The 19930-nt window shown below is 42.4% G+C and overlaps 1 protein-coding gene across 4 annotated transcripts in view; it reads right to left on the bottom strand.

Annotated features, from left to right (window-relative positions):
• LOC142560456 (uncharacterized) overlaps positions 1-19930 on the bottom strand; it is a 93872-nt gene that overhangs the window by 53789 nt on the left and 20153 nt on the right. For 2 of the 4 annotated variants that reach the window (XM_075672583.1, XM_075672582.1), the window contains exons 1-2: positions 11969-12514; positions 10428-10494 (exon numbers count right to left, since the gene is read on the bottom strand). The exons of 1 other annotated variant lie outside the window; for it this stretch is intronic. In XM_075672583.1, coding sequence (XP_075528698.1) covers positions 10428-10494; positions 11969-12105 — 204 coding nt within the window. In that variant the 5' untranslated portion in view covers positions 12106-12514. Of the gene's footprint in view, positions 1-7820; positions 8060-10427; positions 10495-11968; positions 12515-19930 lie in introns of those variants that run through there. One more of the 4 variants, XM_075672581.1, reaches the window with a different exon arrangement.

Genomic DNA, 19930 nt, shown 5'->3' with positions numbered 1-19930 from the left:
TAAAAAAACATCAAGCTATAGCCTGTTCGTACCTCAACGCATTGATGTTAACTCATAGCTCTGAAACGCTCAAATTGGTCTCATAAAACACTGCCTCAGCAGACGGAATTACACTCACGCTAACTGACATCACTGAAAAACCAATTTGCCCAAATGAGTTGTTGTGGTTAAAAGCATCAGCCTATAGCCAATTAGAACCACGACGCGCTCCTGTTCCCTCACTTCTCTGAAAAGCTGAATTTCTACGCAATCTTCACGCCCCGTGGAAATGAACATATACTGACACTAACCTAAACGACCGATGAACGAACATGCACATATAAGTTATCGCGTAAAAACACATTAGGCTGTAGCTTGTTTGTATCTCAACGAATTGATGTTCACTCATATCTCTGAAAAGCTCAAATTGGTCTCATAAAACACTGCCTCAGCAAACGCAATAACACTCACGCTAACTGACATCACTGAAAAACCAATTTTCCCAAATGAGTTATTGTGGTTTAAAGCATCAGCCTATAGCCCATTAGAACGTCGACGCGGTCCTGTTCCCTCATTTCTCTGAAAAGCTGAATTTCTGCGCATTCTTTACGCCCCGTGGAAATGAACATATGCTGACACTAAATTAAAAGACCGGTAAACGAAACGCACATATTACTTATCGCGTAAAAATATACATAAATGCGTATCTTAACGCATTGATGTTCACTCATAGCCCTGAAACGCTCAAATTGGACGCATAAAACACTGCCTCGGCAAACGCAAGAACACTCCCGCTAACTGACATAACTGAAAAACCAATTTTCCAAAATGAGTTATTGTGGTTTAAAGCATCAGCCTATAGCCCATTAGAACCTCGACGCGGTCCTGTTCCCTCACTTATGTGAAAAGCTGAATTTCTACGTAACCTTTACGTCCCGTGGAAATGAACATATGCTGACACTAACCTAAACGATTGATAAACGAACATGCACATATTAGTTATGGCGCAAAAATAACATCAAGCTATAGCCTGTTCGTATCTCAACGCACTGCTGTTCACTCATATCTCTGAAAAGCTAACTTACATGACTGAAAAACCAATTTGCCCAAATGAGTTGTTGTGGTTTAAAGGATCAGCCTATAAGCCATTAGAACCTCGACGCGCTCCTGTTCTCTGCTGAAAAGCTGAATTTCTACGCAATCTGTACGCCCCGTGGAAAAGAACATATGCTGACACTAACCTAAACGATTGATAAACGAACATGCACATATTAGTTATGGCGCAAAAATAACATCAAGCTATAGCCTGTTCGTATCTACACGCACTGCTGTTCACTCATATCTCTGAAAAGCTAACTTACATGACTGAAAAACCAATTTGCCCAAATGAGTTGTTGTGGTTAAAGGCATCAGCCTATAACCCATTACAACCTCGACGCGCTCCTGTTCCCTGCTGAAAAGCTGAATTTGTACGCAATATTTACGCCCCGTGGAAATGAACATATGCTGACACTAACCTAAACGATTGATAAACGAACATGCACATATTAGTTTTGGCGCAAAAATAACATCAAGCTATAGCCTGTTCGTATCTACACGCACTGCTGTTCACTCATATCTCGTAAAAGCTAACTTACATGACTGAAAAACCAATTGGCCCAAATGAGTTCTTGTGGTTAAAGGCATCAGCCTATAACCCATTAGAACCTCGACGCGCTTCTATTCCCTGCTGAAAAGCTGAATTTCTACGCAATCTTTACGCCCCGTGGAAATGAACATATGCTGACACTAACCTAAACGATTGATAAACGAACATGCACATATTAGTTATGGCGCAAAAATAACATCAAGCTATAGCCTGTTCGTATCTCAACGCACTGCTGTTCACTCATATCTCTGAAAAGCTAACTTCCATGACTGAAAAACCAATTTACCCAAATGAGTTGTTGTGGTTTAAAGGATCAGCCTATAAGCCATTAGAACCTCGACGCGCTCCTGTTCTCTGCTGAAAAGCTGAATTTCTACGCAATCTGTACGCCCCGGGGAAAAGAACATATGCTGACACTAACCTAAACGATTGATAAACGAACATGCACATATTAGTTATGGCGCAAAAATAACATCAAGCTATAGCCTGTTCGTATCTCAACGCACTACTGTTCACTCATATCTCTGAAAAGCTAACTTACATGACTGAAAAACCAATTTGCCCAAATGAGTTGTTGTGGTTAAAGGCATCAGCCTATAACCCATTTCAACCTCGACGCGCTTCTGTTCCCTGCTGAAAAGCTGAATTTGTACGCAATATTTACGCCCCGTGGAAATGAACATATGCTGACACTAACCTAAACGATTGATAAACGAACATGCACATATTATTTTTGGCGCAAAAATAACATCAAGCTATAGCCTTTTCGTATCTACACGCACTGCTGTTCACTCATATCTCGTAAAAGCTAACTTACATGACTGAAAAACCAATTGGCCCAAATGAGTTCTTGTGGTTAAAGGCATCAGCCTATAACCCATTAGAACCTCGACGCGCTTCTATTCCCTGCTGAAAAGCTGAATTTCTACGCAATCTTTACGCCCCGTGGAAATGAACATATGCTGACACTAACCTAAACGATTGATAAACGAACATGCACATATTAGTTATGGCGCAAAAATAACATCAAGCTATAGCCTGTTCGTATCTCAACGCACTGCTGTTCACTCATATCTCTGAAAAGCTAACTTACATGACTGAAAAACCAATTTGCCCAAATGAGTTATTGTGGTTTAAAGCATCAGCCTATAGCCCAGTAGAACCTCGACGCGGTCCTGTGCCCTCATTTCTCTTAAAAGCTGAATTTCTATGCAATCTTTACGCCCCGTGGAAATGAACATGTACTGACACTAACCTAAACGACCGATCAACGAACATGCATATATTAGTTATCGCGTAAAAAACGCATTAAGCTGTAGCCTGTTCGTATCTCAACGAATTGATGTTCACTCATATCGCTGAAAAGCTCAAATTGGTCTCATAAAACACTGCCTCAGAAAACGCAATAACACTCACGCTAACTGACATCACTGAAAAACCAATTTGCCCAAATGAGTTATTGTGGTTTAAAGCATCAGCCTATAGCCAATTAGAACCACGACGCGCTCCTGTTCCCTCACTTCTCTGAAAAGCTGAATTTCTACGCAATCTTCACGCCCCGTGGAAATGAACATATACTGACACTAACCTAAACGACCGATCAACGAACATGCACATATTAGTTCTCGCGTAAAAAAACATCAAGCTATAGCCTGTTCGTACCTCAACGCATTGATGTTAACTCATAGCTCTGAAACGCTCAAATTGGTCTCATAAAACACTGCCTCAGCAGACGGAATTACACTCACGCTAACTGACATCACTGAAAAACCAATTTGCCCAAATGAGTTGTTGTGGTTAAAAGCATCAGCCTATAGCCAATTAGAACCACGACGCGCTCCTGTTCCCTCACTTCTCTGAAAAGCTGAATTTCTACGCAATCTTCACGCCCCGTGGAAATGAACATATACTGACACTAACCTAAACGACCGATGAACGAACATGCACATATAAGTTATCGCGTAAAAACACATTAGGCTGTAGCTTGTTTGTATCTCAACGAATTGATGTTCACTCATATCTCTGAAAAGCTCAAATTGGTCTCATAAAACACTGCCTCAGCAAACGCAATAACACTCACGCTAACTGACATCACTGAAAAACCAATTTTCCCAAATGAGTTATTGTGGTTTAAAGCATCAGCCTATAGCCCATTAGAACGTCGACGCGGTCCTGTTCCCTCATTTCTCTGAAAAGCTGAATTTCTGCGCATTCTTTACGCCCCGTGGAAATGAACATATGCTGACACTAAATTAAAAGACCGGTAAACGAAACGCACATATTACTTATCGCGTAAAAATATACATAAATGCGTATCTTAACGCATTGATGTTCACTCATAGCCCTGAAACGCTCAAATTGGACGCATAAAACACTGCCTCGGCAAACGCAAGAACACTCCCGCTAACTGACATAACTGAAAAACCAATTTTCCAAAATGAGTTATTGTGGTTTAAAGCATCAGCCTATAGCCCATTAGAACCTCGACGCGGTCCTGTTCCCTCACTTATGTGAAAAGCTGAATTTCTACGTAACCTTTACGTCCCGTGGAAATGAACATATGCTGACACTAACCTAAACGATTGATAAACGAACATGCACATATTAGTTATGGCGCAAAAATAACATCAAGCTATAGCCTGTTCGTATCTCAACGCACTGCTGTTCACTCATATCTCTGAAAAGCTAACTTACATGACTGAAAAACCAATTTGCCCAAATTAGTTGTTGTGGTTAAAGGCATCAGCCTATAACCCATTGGAACCTCGACGCGCTCCTGTTTCCTGCTGAAAAGCTGAATTTCTACGTAATCTTTACGCCCCGTGGAAACGAACATATGCTGACACTAACCTAAACGATTGATAAACGAACATGCACATATTAGTTATGGCGCAAAAATAACATCAAGCTATAGCCTGTTCGTATCTCAACGCACTGCTGTTCACTCATATCTCTGAAAAGCGAACTTACATGACTGAAAAACCAATTTGCCCAAATGAATTGTTGTGGTTAAAAGCATCAGCCTATAACCCATTAGAACCTCGACGCGCTCCTGTTCCCTGCTGAAAAGCTGAATTTCTACGCAATCTTTACGCCCCGTGGAAATGAACATATGCTGACACTAACCTAAACGATTGATAAACGAACATGCACATATTAGTTATGGCGCAAAAATAACATCAAGCTATAGCCTGTTCGTATCTCAACGCACTGGTGTTCACTCATATCTCTGAAAAGCTAACTTACATGACTGAAAAACCAATTTGCCCAAATGAGTTGTTGTGGTTAAAGGCATCAGCCTATAACCCATTAGAACCTCGACGCGCTTCTGTTCCCTGCTGGAAAGCTGAATTTCTACGCAATCTTTACGCCCCGTGGAAATGAACATATGCTGACACTAACCTAAACGATTGATAAACGAACATGCACATATTAGTTATGGCGCAAAAATAACATCAACCTATAGCCTGTTCGTATCTCAACGCACTGCTGTTCACTCATATCTCTGAAAAGCTAACTTACATGACTGAAAAACCAATTTGCCCAAATGAGTTGTTGTGGTTAAAAGCATCAGCATATAACCCATTAGAACCTCGAGGCGCTCCTGTTCCCTGCTGAAAAGCTCAATTTCTACGCAATCTTTACGCCCCGTGGAAATGAACATATGCTGACACTAACCTAAACGATTGATAAACGAACATGCACATATTAGTTATGGCGCAAAAATAACATCAAGCTATAGCCTGCTCGTATTTCAACGCACTGCTGTTCACTCATATCTCTGAAAAGCTAACTTACATGACTGAAAAACCAATTTGCCCAAATGAGTTGTTGTGGTTAAAGGCATCAGCCTATAACCCATTAGAACCTCGACGCGCTCCTGTTCCCTGCTGGAAAGCTGAATTTCTACGCAATCTTTACGCCCCGTGGAAATGAACATATGCTGACACTAACCTAAACGATTGATAAACGAACATGCACATATTAGTTATGGCGCAAAAATAACATCAAGCTATAGCCTGTTCGTACTACACGCACTGCTGTTCACTCATATCTCTGAAAAGCTAACTTACATGACTGAAAAACCAATTTGCCCAAATGAGTTGTTGTGGTTAAAAGCATCAGCCCATAACCCATTAGAATCTCGACGCGCTCCTGTTCGCTCACTTTTCTGAAAAGCTGAGCTTCTAAGCATACCTTATGCACCGTGCTAATGAACATACGGTTACACTAACCTAAACGATTGATAAACGAACATGTACATATTAGTTATGGCGCAAAAATAACATCAAGCTATAGCCTGTTCGTATCTCAACGTACTGCTGTTCACTCATATCTCTGAAAAGCTAACTTACATGACTGAAAAACCAATTTGCCCAAATGAGTTGTTATGGTTAAAAGCATCAGCCCATAACCCATTAGAATCTCGACGCGCTCCTGTTCGCTCACTTTTCTGAAAAGCTGAGCTTCTAAGCATACATTATGCGCCGTTCTAATGAACATACGGTTACACTAACCTAAACGATTGATAAACGAACATGCACATATTAGTTATGGCGCAAAAATAACATCAAGCTATAGCCTGTTCGTATCTCAACGCACTGCTGTTCCCTCATATCTCTGAAAAGCTAACTTACATGACTGAAAAACGAATTTGCCCAAATGAGTTGTTGTGGTTAAAAGCATCAGCCCATAACCCATTAGAATCTCGACGCGCTCCTGTTCGCTTACTTTTCTGAGAAGCTGAGCTTCTAAGCATATATTATGCACCGTGCTAATGAACATACGGTTACACTAACCTAAACGATTGATAAACGAATGTGCACATATTAGTTATGGCGCAAAAATAACATCAAGCTATAGCCTGTTCGTATCTCAACGTACTGCTGTTCACTCATATCTCTGAAAAGCTAGCTTACATGACTGAAAAACCAATTTGCCCAAATGAGTTGTGGTTAAAAGCATCAGCTCATAACCCATTAGAATCTCGACGCGCTCCTGTTCGCTCACTTTTCTGAAAAGCTGAGCTTCTAAGCATACATTATGCACCGTGCTAATGAACATACGTTTACACTAACCTAAATGATTGATAAACGAACGTGCACATATTAGTTATGGCGCAAAAATAACATCAAGCTATAGCCTGTTCGTATCTCAACGTACTGCTGTTCACTCATGTCTCTGAAAAGCTAACTTACATGACTGAAAAACCAATTTGCCCAAATGAGTTGTTGTGGTTAAAAGCATCAGCCCATAACCCATTAGAATCTCGACGCGCTCCTGTTCGCTCACTTTTCTGAAAAGCTGAGCTTCTAAGCATACATTATGCACCCTGCTAATGAACATACGGTTACGCTAACCTAAACGATTGATAAACGAATGTGCACATTTTAGTTATCGCGCAAAAATAACATCAAGCTATAGCCTGTTCGTATCTCAACGCACTGCTGTTCCCTCATATCCCTGAAAAGCTCAAGTTGGACGCATAAAACCCTGCCTCAGGAAACCCAATTACACTCACGCTAACTGACATCACTGAGAGACGAATTTGCCCAAATGAGTTGTTGTGGTTAAAAGCATCAGCCTATAACTTGTTAGAACCTCGACGCGCTCCTGTGGCCTCACTTCTCTGAAAAGCTGAATTTCTAAGCATACATTATGCAATGTGCAAATGAACATACGGTGTCACTAACTTAAACGATTGATAAACGAATCTGGACAAATTAGTTCAAAACAGTCGCAAGGCTTGCGCTTACCTCGTACGCTAGGAAACGGAACTGTGCCCGGGGTTACGTCCCGTGCTCTCGGAACCAAAAACCATGGGGATATCCTATGTTAATGAGCAGTGAGAATTTATCGATCAAATTCTTGGTGTCTTCGGAAAAGTGGGGCGAGTTGCGTTCACGCGTTAAAGGCGAAAGTTATTCAGGAAAACTTGTGACCACTGACTCGCGCAACCCCATGCACTGTTATTGGCCCAATGGCGGCCTATGCGAAATCAACCCGCGATATCGAGTCAGACTACATCTCCCGTGATTGCACTGAAGACAATCTTTAAATACAAAGTAATGGGTGAAATTAAACAGCGAGTAAAAAACGAAGTATACACAGGCGCTAAACTTGCATATGTGAACTCGCCCAACTTTTGTTTTGTGTTTTTCACGAAGAAATTGTGCTTGAAGAAAGCTTTTACCTCTTGTGATTCCGTAACGCACGCGTGATCTTCTCATCAGATGCCTCGGCGGCCACAAGAGCTCCCACCGTGTTAGCAGGGCCTGTATCGAAATACCAGCTCGCTAGGTGAGCTGGTCAGTGGATCCACCGGGTGGGCATCAAGACACCAGGCTGCTGGAAAATCTGGCCAGCAAGACAGCACGGAGCTTCCAGACCCCATCGTACTAGACGGGTTGATTACCAGGTTCGCAGGGCAGGCTGCAACACCCTAGGCTGCTATAACTTCAGCTTCAACATCAAGCTAGCTAACGAAGCATTTCATATGCGGTCTAGCAATTCTATACTGTAAATATGAGGGCCTAATTTTTGCAAATGGTCTACACAAATTCACATTTGAATCACTGTAGTGTCAGCATAAATAAAAAGGTGACCCGGGAATACCCGACTGGAATGCCTGTTACGGGTATGAATTTTCACTGCCTTAAGGATGCGACTTCATGAATTAGTCATGCATTCTAATTGCGCTGTAGCCAGTTTTTAAGCATATACTAGCAGTCTCCAGTGTACGTTCTGGAACCTCATTTACACATTTACATACAGGTGCATTACATGCATTTACATTACAGACGACATTTATAAATGCAGATGAACTTGGCAACGGAATAATAAGTCGTAATATTTTCAGGATGGTTGATGCTTCAATTTACGCTGATGATACCTCCAGTTGTGCTTTATGGTGTTCAGTACTTGCAAAATATGCCCAGGGTAAGACCGGAAATGTTTACCTCAAAAAAGAAAAGTAATTTACAGCATGATTTCCTTACTAATTCCTACAGGAATATCCAGATCAGAAGCACAACCCTCATAAATTCTGTAGGAGTGGTTCTGTAAGAGTGAAAACAGTTGCAAACTTTTCCTGCCACAGCTAACCGAAAACGAACAAAAGGAAACTGCATATTCACGTGTAGGCACCATGAGCGCAGAAGACACAGGCATGTTATACAGATTGATATAGTTACGCAAGTTTTTCACACTGGTTGCATGAAGATGACGAGGATGCAATAAGACATCTTTATCAGTTTGAGTGCAAGAGTGGGTTTGAAGATTAATAATAAGAAGAGAAAGGTAATGTTAAAAAGCCTGGCAAAGAAACAAGAATTTATGATCGGCAGTCAGCCTTTAGAGTCTGTGCAGGAGTACATTTATCTTGATCAATTACTCACAGGTGACCCTAACGACGAGACGAAAACTTACACAAGAATAAAAATCTGTTGGAGTGCATACGGTACACATTATCCAATGGTGAAAAATAGCATATCCCTGTCGTTGAAAAGTGTACAATCATTGAATTGTATCGGCGCCAATATATGTGTTAGAAACTTGGAGGTAAGCAAAGAACCTTGAGAACAAGTTAAGCACCACGCGAAACAATCGAACGGAAAATCTTAGGCGTAACGTTAAGACACAGGATGAGAGCGGTGCGAATCAGAGAGCAACAGGGGATAGCCGATATTTTAGTTGACATTAAGAAAAAAATGCATCTAAGGAGGCCATGTAATGAGTGGGGTTGATAACTGGCGGACCATTAGAGTTACAGAATGGGTACCAACGGAAGGAAAGCGAAGTCGAGGACAGCAGAAAATTATGTGGGCTGGTGACATTAGGAAATTTGCATGCGCAAGTTCGAATCAGCTAGTTTAAGGCAGGGCTAATCTGGGATCGATGGGAGAGGCCTTCGCCCTGCCCAGTGGACACAAAACAAGCGACAATGTGCTAGTTAGTGGCTCAGCATGTGCGGCTGAACCTCGATACAATGAATAACGGCATAAGGAAATTGTAAAATTTTGTTATAGCGAAACGAGATATTACAAAATAATGGATGTGACGAACTCAGTGAAATTTCCCTTAACATCTCCTAAAGATTCATAGTGCAGTACATGTAATAACTGATATGACTAAGTAATGGATATGAGAAAGTAATGGATATGAGAAAGAAATATGAGAAGTAATAATGAGAAAGCTTTGCTATGAGGGGTTCTTATTTTATTGAATATGACGAAGCAAGCCTAAAATTCACTAATCATTTTTGTCAATATTTGCATTTGTGCTATAGCATGCATGCTAACCTTTCTATAGGCCTTGATTTTTAGCCAATTTATAGGGATTATTTATGATTTACAACATGTTTTTGATTGTTTTATTAGAGTCCTTTAGTAAAACAACGCAATAATGATGGTGGCTAGAGTTGTGACTGATACAACTTCGTAGCACAGTATGAACACCTCTACAATTATTGTGGTCCTATATTACCGCCGAATCTCGTCATAACAAAGTACCACCAGATAACACAATGCATTCGTTATAAGCGTACACGTCGATAATGTTGAAGAAACTTCGAACATTTTTTCCCTACTTCGTCATATCCAATAATTTGTTATAACTGATGATTCATTATATATCTTTGCACTTCGACAGGCAGTCCTAGAAGGTTCCGCCCTGCTGGATATCCTGGCCAACAGGCACCTGAAGTGGGGTAGCCGGCTGCGCGGCGACATGATGTGCAACGGAATGTTCATTCCCCCGGAAAGTCTGAAACACTGTGTCACCAAAGTTGCACGCCTGTTACCTGTGGCCTGACAGGAGCGTGCGGCAATAGCTGCTGTTCACCCCGCCGCTCCAGGAGCCAGGTGGACCTGGGAGAGACACCAAGGCCAGACTGAGAATTGCATCCTTCGTGTCGTCATGAGCTTATTGATTCGTTGACCGCGCAAAACACTTAGGGTCACGTTACAGCGCAGTGAACAGCGATTTCGCGCCCTTCATTATATTTATATGCATTACTTTCTTAACAAAAACAAAACGTCTTTTTTGGATTTAAAGCACAGAAGTAACTGGTCTCATCCTGAGAATTCACTCCAAGTGGATCCGCCTCGCGAACTTTACGGCTAGAATTTGTTAATTGCAATGTGGGTCATAAGGCAACTACTTCGAAATTTAATTAGTTAATTTGGTTAATGAGATGATTATGCATTTCATTCTTTTTGCTCAAGCAGTGTCCACCGCTTCGAGTAGACCACCTCATGAACCAGAATTGCGCCATCTTCCACAGGTAAACTTCAAAAATTATTGAATGCGTTCGATGAAACAGCCTGTATACATTACGCGCAGTTTTACAACTAGTACTAATTGAAAAGTGTAGCTGAGTGACGCAAGCAGCCATCAATATTTAGATAGGTAATACGTGCTTTCGTAGTTTGCATCTATCCAACGGACTAAAAAGAAGTTCTACATCAGAACTTTCTCTTTTTCTTATTTCAGTGGTCAAGTGATCGGCGGGTCTCATGGTGTACCATGGAAAGCCACGACACTTGCTTCCGTATTTTTCCTACATGGACTTTCGTTGTCCGCTTTTCAAGAACCCCTATGGATGATAAACCCTACGCAAACGTTGCTTCCCACTTTTAAAGTATATTTCTCTGGAAGCTAGCACGACTGCAAGTTAATGGCGAATCATATCACAAGGAATCGTTGCACGAGCTTTGAAATAAGCACCGTGGGCACTTCCTATCGTTCGGTGAGAATCATAACGCCAACGTTGATCCTTCTCATTGGCTATTTTGCTTGTATTTGAGTTTCATTAGGGGTGTGCGAGTAGTAATTTTCATAACCAAATCAAATGCCAATCGAACAGTGTCAGAAGCAAAACATCTTGACTATAGCATAATTTTCGAATAGTTCTCGAACCAGGAACTTCCGTTCTCACCACCTATAGAAAGCGGCCTTCACATGCAAATATATTCACAACATTGCTAAACTGTCATTGGATTGCACGTTTTGAAGAGCAGTTTATGAATAGCAGAAATGAAACAATATGCAAATAAGCAGTTCATTCGCAAGCTCAGTATTAATTCATCACTGCGAATGACAGCAGCCTAGAAAAAAAGGACGGAAAGTGGGAAGGAACGACATGACACATTAAAGATGCTGAAGTAAAGAAATGATAAATAACGGACTTCGCAGTGCATCTTGCATACAGCAGTCGACCTGGTGACGATATGCTGCTCGAGTGTAGAGCTTGTGAAATAATTTTACAGGCAATTTACCTTGATGAGCGAAACGCATTGGATAGATTAGAACGCAAGAAAAGTCTCCTCTTGATGACCTCACCTTGCTGCTCTGGCTCGTACAGTTGGCCACGGTGCTGCCTCCCACGCTTGACCCGGTGACGAAGCACTAAACTCCGGCGTCGTCCTTGTCCGACAGATGGATGCTCGACACGGCCGGGCCCACCTCGTGCCGGCCATTCATGGCCGTGATGAACGAAAGAAAACAAAAGAAAACGTGATTTGCATATGTGACAGGAACGGCGAAAAAAAAATGTGATGATACGAGACACTGGGCCGCTAGTCTGGACACCATCAAACACCACAATATTCCTTTTTTTCTCGGCCAATCGGAGAGGGCTTAGTTCCCCTATGAGCCAATCGCGCAAGGAAAAATGGCGAATGTGATAATATAGCGTAACTTCTGAATGACCAGAACATCTCTAGCTTGTCTTCATAAGGGACTCGGCCATTGCATAAACGAATGTCAAAGGCAGAGCCCTGGACACGAAAATAAGTCTAACTCGTGGTGCCGTTTGGCGTGTCTTACGCGACCGGGAAAAACATCGCCACATTTATTGGCGTCTCCTGCGTGATTGTTTGCGCAAAGAGCTATTATAGCTGCAGCAGCGACAGGGCAATAATCCTCGCGATTGAAGCCTGTTCTTTTATTATTCAGCATTCAACGCCAACAACTTGCGTTTGTTCGGAAGCTTCCACATTTCCTTCCGCATTTAGGTGACAGTTATTCACCCCCGCGCTCAGCACGCAAATTGTTAAAGCACTTGCGGAAAGAAATGATATTGTAATAAAAGAAGCAGGCAAAAACGGCAGTATGGTAATCTGACCTGTAGAATACAAGAATGAGGCGTCAAAACAACAGATTAACCACATCTATTACACGAAGCACGTCTCTAAGCCAACTTCAGACTACAGCAATATTGTGCAAAGCACAATAGCGGAGCTCCTGTCCAGCGCACTCATCACCCAGTCTGAATATCGCTTCACGATGCCGAAGAACAAAGAAACAGGCCGTTTTTATCTCCTTGCTAAAACACGCAATGTCCTCGCAGAAGGAATATTTAGAGCACAAATCGCAGGTCGGCCTATCGGATCTAATAACAACACGCCTATGGAGTCACTATCTAAATTCCTACATCACCACCTGTGAAACTTCCCCACCACCCTCCCATCTTTCGTTCAAGACACGCCACACTTACATAAAATTATCCGCGACAATAATGCGAACCAAATCCTTCCCGACCGCGCTATTCTAGTCACTTTACATGTTTCTGCCATTTACACCAACATACCCATGAGTGAAGGAATTGAAGCTGTTTAGAAATCCCTCGCAGTCAAACCCCAAGCCCACACTCTTGAAGTTAACTCTGACTCCTTAGGTTAGTTCTCACGCTCAAATATTTCGAATTCTATTTTATTCACTACCTGCAAACTTCAGGACTAGCATGGGAACACCATTCGCCCCCGCGTATACGAATATTTTCATGGGACAGTTTGAAGCAGACCTGTTGAAATCCTGCCATTTAAAATTCCACACCTATCTTCGTTACATTGACGATATAATTATAATATGGGAACACGGCATAAGCATTTCAACCGCTTTCAATCGAGTATTAAACTTACTGCTCACCACTTTCCTAGACAAATCAACTTCTTCAACAGGACGGTCTACGAAGAAAATGAAAAACTGAGAACGACACTTTCTACGCATAGCCAGAAATCTTTAGACTAACACAGTCATAACCCGCGACACTGCCAGCGAGGAATTTTTGTCGGTCAAACGAAATGACTAAGACAAATCTGCAGTGAAGATAACGACTATATCCACCACCTAAATGACCTAAAGCAACGCTAGCAAAAAGAAACTATCAAGAATTTCCTTCAGACAGAGCTTATGACATCGCGTCAAGATTGGAGAGGCCGTCAGAAATAGCTAAGAAACAGGCTACACCAGAATATGAAAGACCACCAGCTTATATAACAAAATATTGTAATGCACTCCCAACATAAACATCCTACGAAAATACCACCCAATATTTTAAAGTAACGAACATCCGAGAAAAGCGTTCCCGGTGGGGCCAAGGGTGACCTATCGCACCAACAGAAACCTTAGACATGTTAGTGCAGGAAATAGTCAGCCAACATCGTTCCCCCATAATAAAAGCATGTTGTCCCAGGTTCAAAAAATGCAGGCACCTTCAATGTGACATTACAATCAAAAGCACCGCAAAAAATCATATACACTAAATGAAAACTATTTTTACCTGTACTAATTCGGATGTCATTTATATGCTTGAATGTTCCCTCTCCAAGAAACAATTCATCGGTGAAACGGGACAAAGAATGAACGTCAGGTTAAATGGACATCGCACGGACAAAGCTGAAAAGCATCCCAAAACCGTCGCCCAACATTTCAACCAACTAGGTCATAACTTAGATGAACTTAAGCGCCACATCTTACAGGTTCCCTTCTGCGTGAGAAGGAAAATGCAGCGAGTCATACCTCACCCATAATTAATTTCAGGACATTGTAACTAATAGGTATAACATTTTCAAAGGGATCGTTAGAATCTTAGTGCTATGCAAAATGCCAAGCTATAGGTAACAATAGTTATTTTTATTTGGTTGCTTAGTGTTTCGATATTATTTTTTTGTTTTTTTCCCCTTTCTTCCCTACTTTTATTTTTTAATTCACATATTCATTCCATTTCAGAAATTTTCGTCCCACGAGCACAATTTTTTGCCCCTGCTGTTAATCTCTTTCAGAGAGACGATAGCTAACTGACCTCCAGCGAAGCAGTCAGTCCCCCCACCCCCACCTCCTTCGCGCTAACACACCTTTGGTCGGTACCTCAGCCACCCCCCTTACCCCCTCTCCCCTTTAGAAGAACCCTCCCCATAATTATGTTGCCAGGGAAAGCGTAAAGGGCCCCTTACCAGGTCTGGCAATCTTGAGCTGACAAGGGCAGTGCATACGATGCGCGCTAACGATTGTGTCTGCAAAGTACTGCATCGTTACGCGCCGCGGAAAATTCTGAAATTTCAATCCGAACGCCGTTTTCAGTTTCCCTCGGGGCGTCCGCGCTCCAAGCCGGACGATGACGTACACGTGTCCCTGCGCCTACGTACTTGTCTCCGCCGTGTGACGTCGCTCGTGGTAACAAGTGACTTCGAAAATTATGCAAGACATCTGTTATTTGTGTGATCTGTTGCTTGATTTGGCGAAATGAAGTTTAGAGAAATAATAAAACACACAAGCGGAATGTCTCCATGTTTACTGTTTTACTTCGCACCGAAGCGAGAGAGATGTACTTCCGCTTCGTCTGTTTGTTCCCAAGGTCATGCAGTCACGTGCGCAAGTACCGAAACTGTCATTTTCTAGCGTGTGCTAGCGCGTGATCATGCTCTGCGAACCGCTTGTTCTGCGTCAGTATTCCTGTAGCTAATCATGTGTCGTTGTGCACAGCGCGTAAAATCATGTGCTGCGCGAAACGAGGTAATCAAAACCGCACGCGCGCAATTAACTCCATCAGCGGAAGTGTGCAACGCCGCAAAAAAAAAAAAGAAGAAGAAAAAGAAGAAAGAAGGAGATAGAAAGAAGGAAGGATGGGCCCATGACGTGTGCGGCACGCGATCTTCCAGGCCCGGTATGGGAAAACGCATGGGAAGGAATTTCGCTGGCGGAGGCTAGACGGGGCGAGTGGAGAGAGTGTCTCACTTGGTAGTGGAGCTCGCCTCCTGAAATCATGGGCTCGCGGCACTGAAATACATCTCGGCTATTAATGCACCGAATTTTTTATTATTATTATTATTATTCTTATTATTTTTATTTTTATTATTGGTTGCTAGGAGAATGCATTAAAGAATTGTGGTCTACAATAGACTCTCAAAGTGTGAGGTGAATCCAAACTCCCGAAAGCTACGAACGGAAGTGAACATAGCCCCTTCAGTCATGGCGTACACGTTGGTGGACGCGACTTACTTTTGCCATTACTGTGCAGTAGTTGCAAGTAATAGACAACCAACATTAAGCTTTGAGTATATTGGACATTCCGGTTTCCTAAGGTACACCCATTTCACTTCTGAGAGAATTTTATTGCTTCAGACGATCGCTTTGGGGAAGGCACTAGAGTGTTTGACGGGACATATGAAGTGGGGCGTTTTGGTAGTAATTGCAAAAGATTTTTCCTCGTTGCAATCCTTCCACCCAACAATTAACCTGTGCTTGTAATTCGAGCGGGTGATTCGTGATTTTTAATGAAGAAACGCAGCATGACTGAGTGTGCAATAAATGAATAATTAATTACTATGTAACTATGGTGGCTGTCTATAAAATGCACAGTTATTCTCATCCCACCTTGGATTGCTTTCTATGGTGTCCCCAGCACCTTGGCATAAATTTATGTTAATTTCACACATTTATCAAAAGTCAAACGTAATTCGTGACAGAAGGGGATATACCAATATTACAGCCAAAGAGAGACAGCGTAACCAATTACTCCGGGTATTCGGTTTTCGTATTCCAATAACCGCTTTTGCAGCAACACCGGCTTAGTGTTGCTACACTAAAGAAAAAAAAAGCGCTTATAGAAAGCACCTGCGAAGAGAACCTTGCGCATCGCCAACGCAATGCTTTTTGACGTACGGACCTGAACTACTGTTGCTTTAGCCTCTGGTGCTGCGCTGAGAAATTGATAAGGCAGCGACGCAGGTTGGGGCTGCGAAATTCGCACTCACGATCGGTCTGGCTCGCTCACTGAAATAATGCGCGCGTTGGTTCACGATAGCAACATGCAGACTGAACAAGCCCAAATCATCGCCGCCCTAGCTAGCTGTCAGCGTATCGTTTCACGATGACCGTGCGATAACCGGCGCACGCGGTGACGCCTTCTGATGCCCAATCGCTAGCAAAACGTGGCGCAGACATTGCGCGTACGACCTGTTCGAACTGGAACGCTTTGGCCACTGTAGCCTAAGAAAGGGCAAGTGGTTCGTGTTCGCACATCCCCACACCTTTGTTGCAAATCGGCATCTACGTATTGTATACACTTTCGCGATAAACTACATAGCGATGCGCCATAGTTTGGCCAAATATTACAACACCAACTTATGGTCGGACAAACTGGAGTAGATGCCTGAATGCAGCCTATGTATGCGAATCAGTCACTAGTGACGAAATTTAGAAGCGGTGAAGCCTCACTACCAGGCACATTTCGTTCTGTGGAACGAGTGCAAATGGGCCAATACGAAACTAATTTGTTTTGAAAATTGGCGATGAAATGAGTACATTGTAAGATGTCCTAAGAAGACATTAACGAGGTTCCTACTTGCTTTAACTCGGTGTGCGCGTTTGAGTATTTTGTTTTGTTAATCAGCTAAATGACATTGCGTCATCATGCATAGTGGAACTACACGCGTACGTAGCGATACATTTGTCAAAACATCGTCGCTAGAAACGTGTTGGCTTACAGGCAACGGCATCCATGACCACATTCTCGTAAAAGAGTTTGCACCCATCGCGGCTTGCCTTGTCCCACAGCAAGAATCGCCATGCCTTGCGCGCATTTCCTTTTTTTGATGTTGCGCGCCCAGTACTTCCAGGTATGTGCGTAATCAGCGTGACAGAATATCTTCGATAGGAAAGTAGCGAGCGCAGAGTTTTCAAGAACGGACACGCAAGCAAGGCAGATGATTATGTTACATAATAAGCTCCAAAGGGTGGAAACTTCTTTAAGAGTGCAGGACCACTCATTTCTCGCGCTGAATTAAGAACACGTTTGCAGCCTCCAATAACGAAGTTGGATCGGGAACAGAAACCGTTTGAAGCTGCCAAAGAATCTGACTCCTCTGTAGAAGAACGTATCACAAGAATCACAACCCGCCTAACATCCACAAGAAAAATCGGCAGCTATAGCCCTCGTCAGCGTACGCTGACAATTCAGTGCTGATCATCCGGTGAACGGAGAACTGCGCCACACGAGCCAGTAGTGGTGAGAACATAAAAATAAAGGCACGAGCATAAAGCCTCCTACGAAAACTAACATCACTTTCTTGCAGAAGCAAGCCATCGGCGTTAAGCGCGCAGACACCTTCAACCTGCTTGCACTTTTCAGGAAACCTGTAGTGGTGTTAAAGGTGACAATAACTGCATTGAGCTGTGGTTGACCATAATCAAAGCGAACTATAAGTTAATGATGCACGCGATAGCGGAGATCACGAAGTAGTCACTCTACCATTAGGTCTTGCGTGCACGGTGACTGTTCTCAAAGGCACGTCGGGGGAATAATTTAGGGGAAAAATTATTCTTTGCCTAATCGTTCATTTATCGCGTTAAACGGTATCTGCGTGTTCCCGGGGACTGATATACGCCGAGAACCAGCGCCTTAGAGACACATTATTTTTTGTCGGAAAAATGATATTTCCGTGGGCTATAGGCTTACCATTTTTTCAATTTTAGGGGAAAAATTATTCTTTGCCAAATCGTTCATTTATCGCGTTAAACGGCATCTGCGCGTGCCCGGGGACTGATATACGCTGAGAACCAGCGCCTTAGAGACAGTTTATTTTTTGTCGGAAAAATGATATTTTCATGGGCTATAGGCTTACCATTTTTTCAATTTCAGGGGAAAAATTATTCTTTGCCTAGTCGTTCATTTATCGCGTTAAACGGCATCTGCGCGTTCCCGGGGACTGATATACGCCGAGAACCAGCGCCTTAGAGACACTGTATTTTTTCTCGGAAAAATGATATTTCAATGGGCTATGGGCTTACCATTTTTTCAATTTTATGGGAAATATTATTCTTTGCCTAATCGTTCATTTATCGCGTTAAACGGTATCCGCGCGTTCCCGGGGACTGATATGCGCCGAGAACCAGCGCCTTAGAGACACTAACTTAAACGCTTCATTAACGAATTTGGACAAATTACTTACTGCGGAAAAAAAAAACAGAAGGCTATATCCCGTTCCATTCTCAACGTACTGCTGCGCAATCAAATCTCACAAAACCTCAAATTGGATGCATACAACACTGCCCCAGCAAACGCAATTACACTCACGGTGACTTACATGATTGAGAAACCAATTTGCCCAAATGAGTTGTTCTAGTAAGAAACACCAGCCTATAGCCCATTGGAACATCAACTCGCTCCTGTTCCGTCATTTCTGTAAAAATTTGAATATCGATGCATACATTAAGCACCTTGCATATGCACATATATTAAAGCTAAACTAAATGATTGATAAGCGAATTTGGATAAATTAGTTACCGTGAGGAAAAAAAATGCAAGTCAGTAGCCTCTTCGAATCTAAACGCACTTTTGCTCACTCAAATATCTGAAAAGCACGAATTGTATGCATACAACAGTGCCCCAGCAAACGCAACTAACTCACGGTAACATAAATGATTGAAAAACCAATTTGTCAAAATGAGTTGTGGTAAAAGAAATACATCAGCCTATGGCTGATTAGAGCCTCGACGCTCTCCCGTTCCCTCACTTCTATGAACACCTGAATATCGACGCATACATTAGCCCCCTTGCATACGCACATATACTAAATCTAACGTAAACAATTGATAAATCAATTTGGAGAAATTAGTTACCGCGGAAAAAAACCCCAGGCTGCATAGCCTGTTCGAATCTCAAGGCATTGCTGTTCACAAACATACCTCAAAAGCTCAAATTTGATGAATACAACACTGCCTCAGCAAACGCAATTACACTCAAGGTAACTTACATGATTGCAAAACCAATTTGCTAAATTAGTTGTGGTAAGAACATTAGAGGCCCATTAGAACGTCGACGCGCTCACGTTCCCTCACTTCACTGAAAAGCTGAATTTCTACGCCTACATTACGCCAACGGCAAATGAACTTATGCCGACACTAAGTTAAACGATTGATAAACGAATTTGGATAAATTAGTTACCGCAGGAAAAAAAAACGCAAGGCTATAGCCTCTTCGAAACTCTACGCGCTGCTGCTCACCCAAATCTCAGCAAAGCT

This window comes from Dermacentor variabilis, chromosome 10 (genome assembly GCF_050947875.1).
Source record: "Dermacentor variabilis isolate Ectoservices chromosome 10, ASM5094787v1, whole genome shotgun sequence".
Classification (NCBI taxonomy): domain Eukaryota; kingdom Metazoa; phylum Arthropoda; class Arachnida; order Ixodida; family Ixodidae; genus Dermacentor; species Dermacentor variabilis.
Note: the sequence above shows the minus strand (reverse complement) of the source record. Positions and strands in the feature narration are given on the sequence as shown.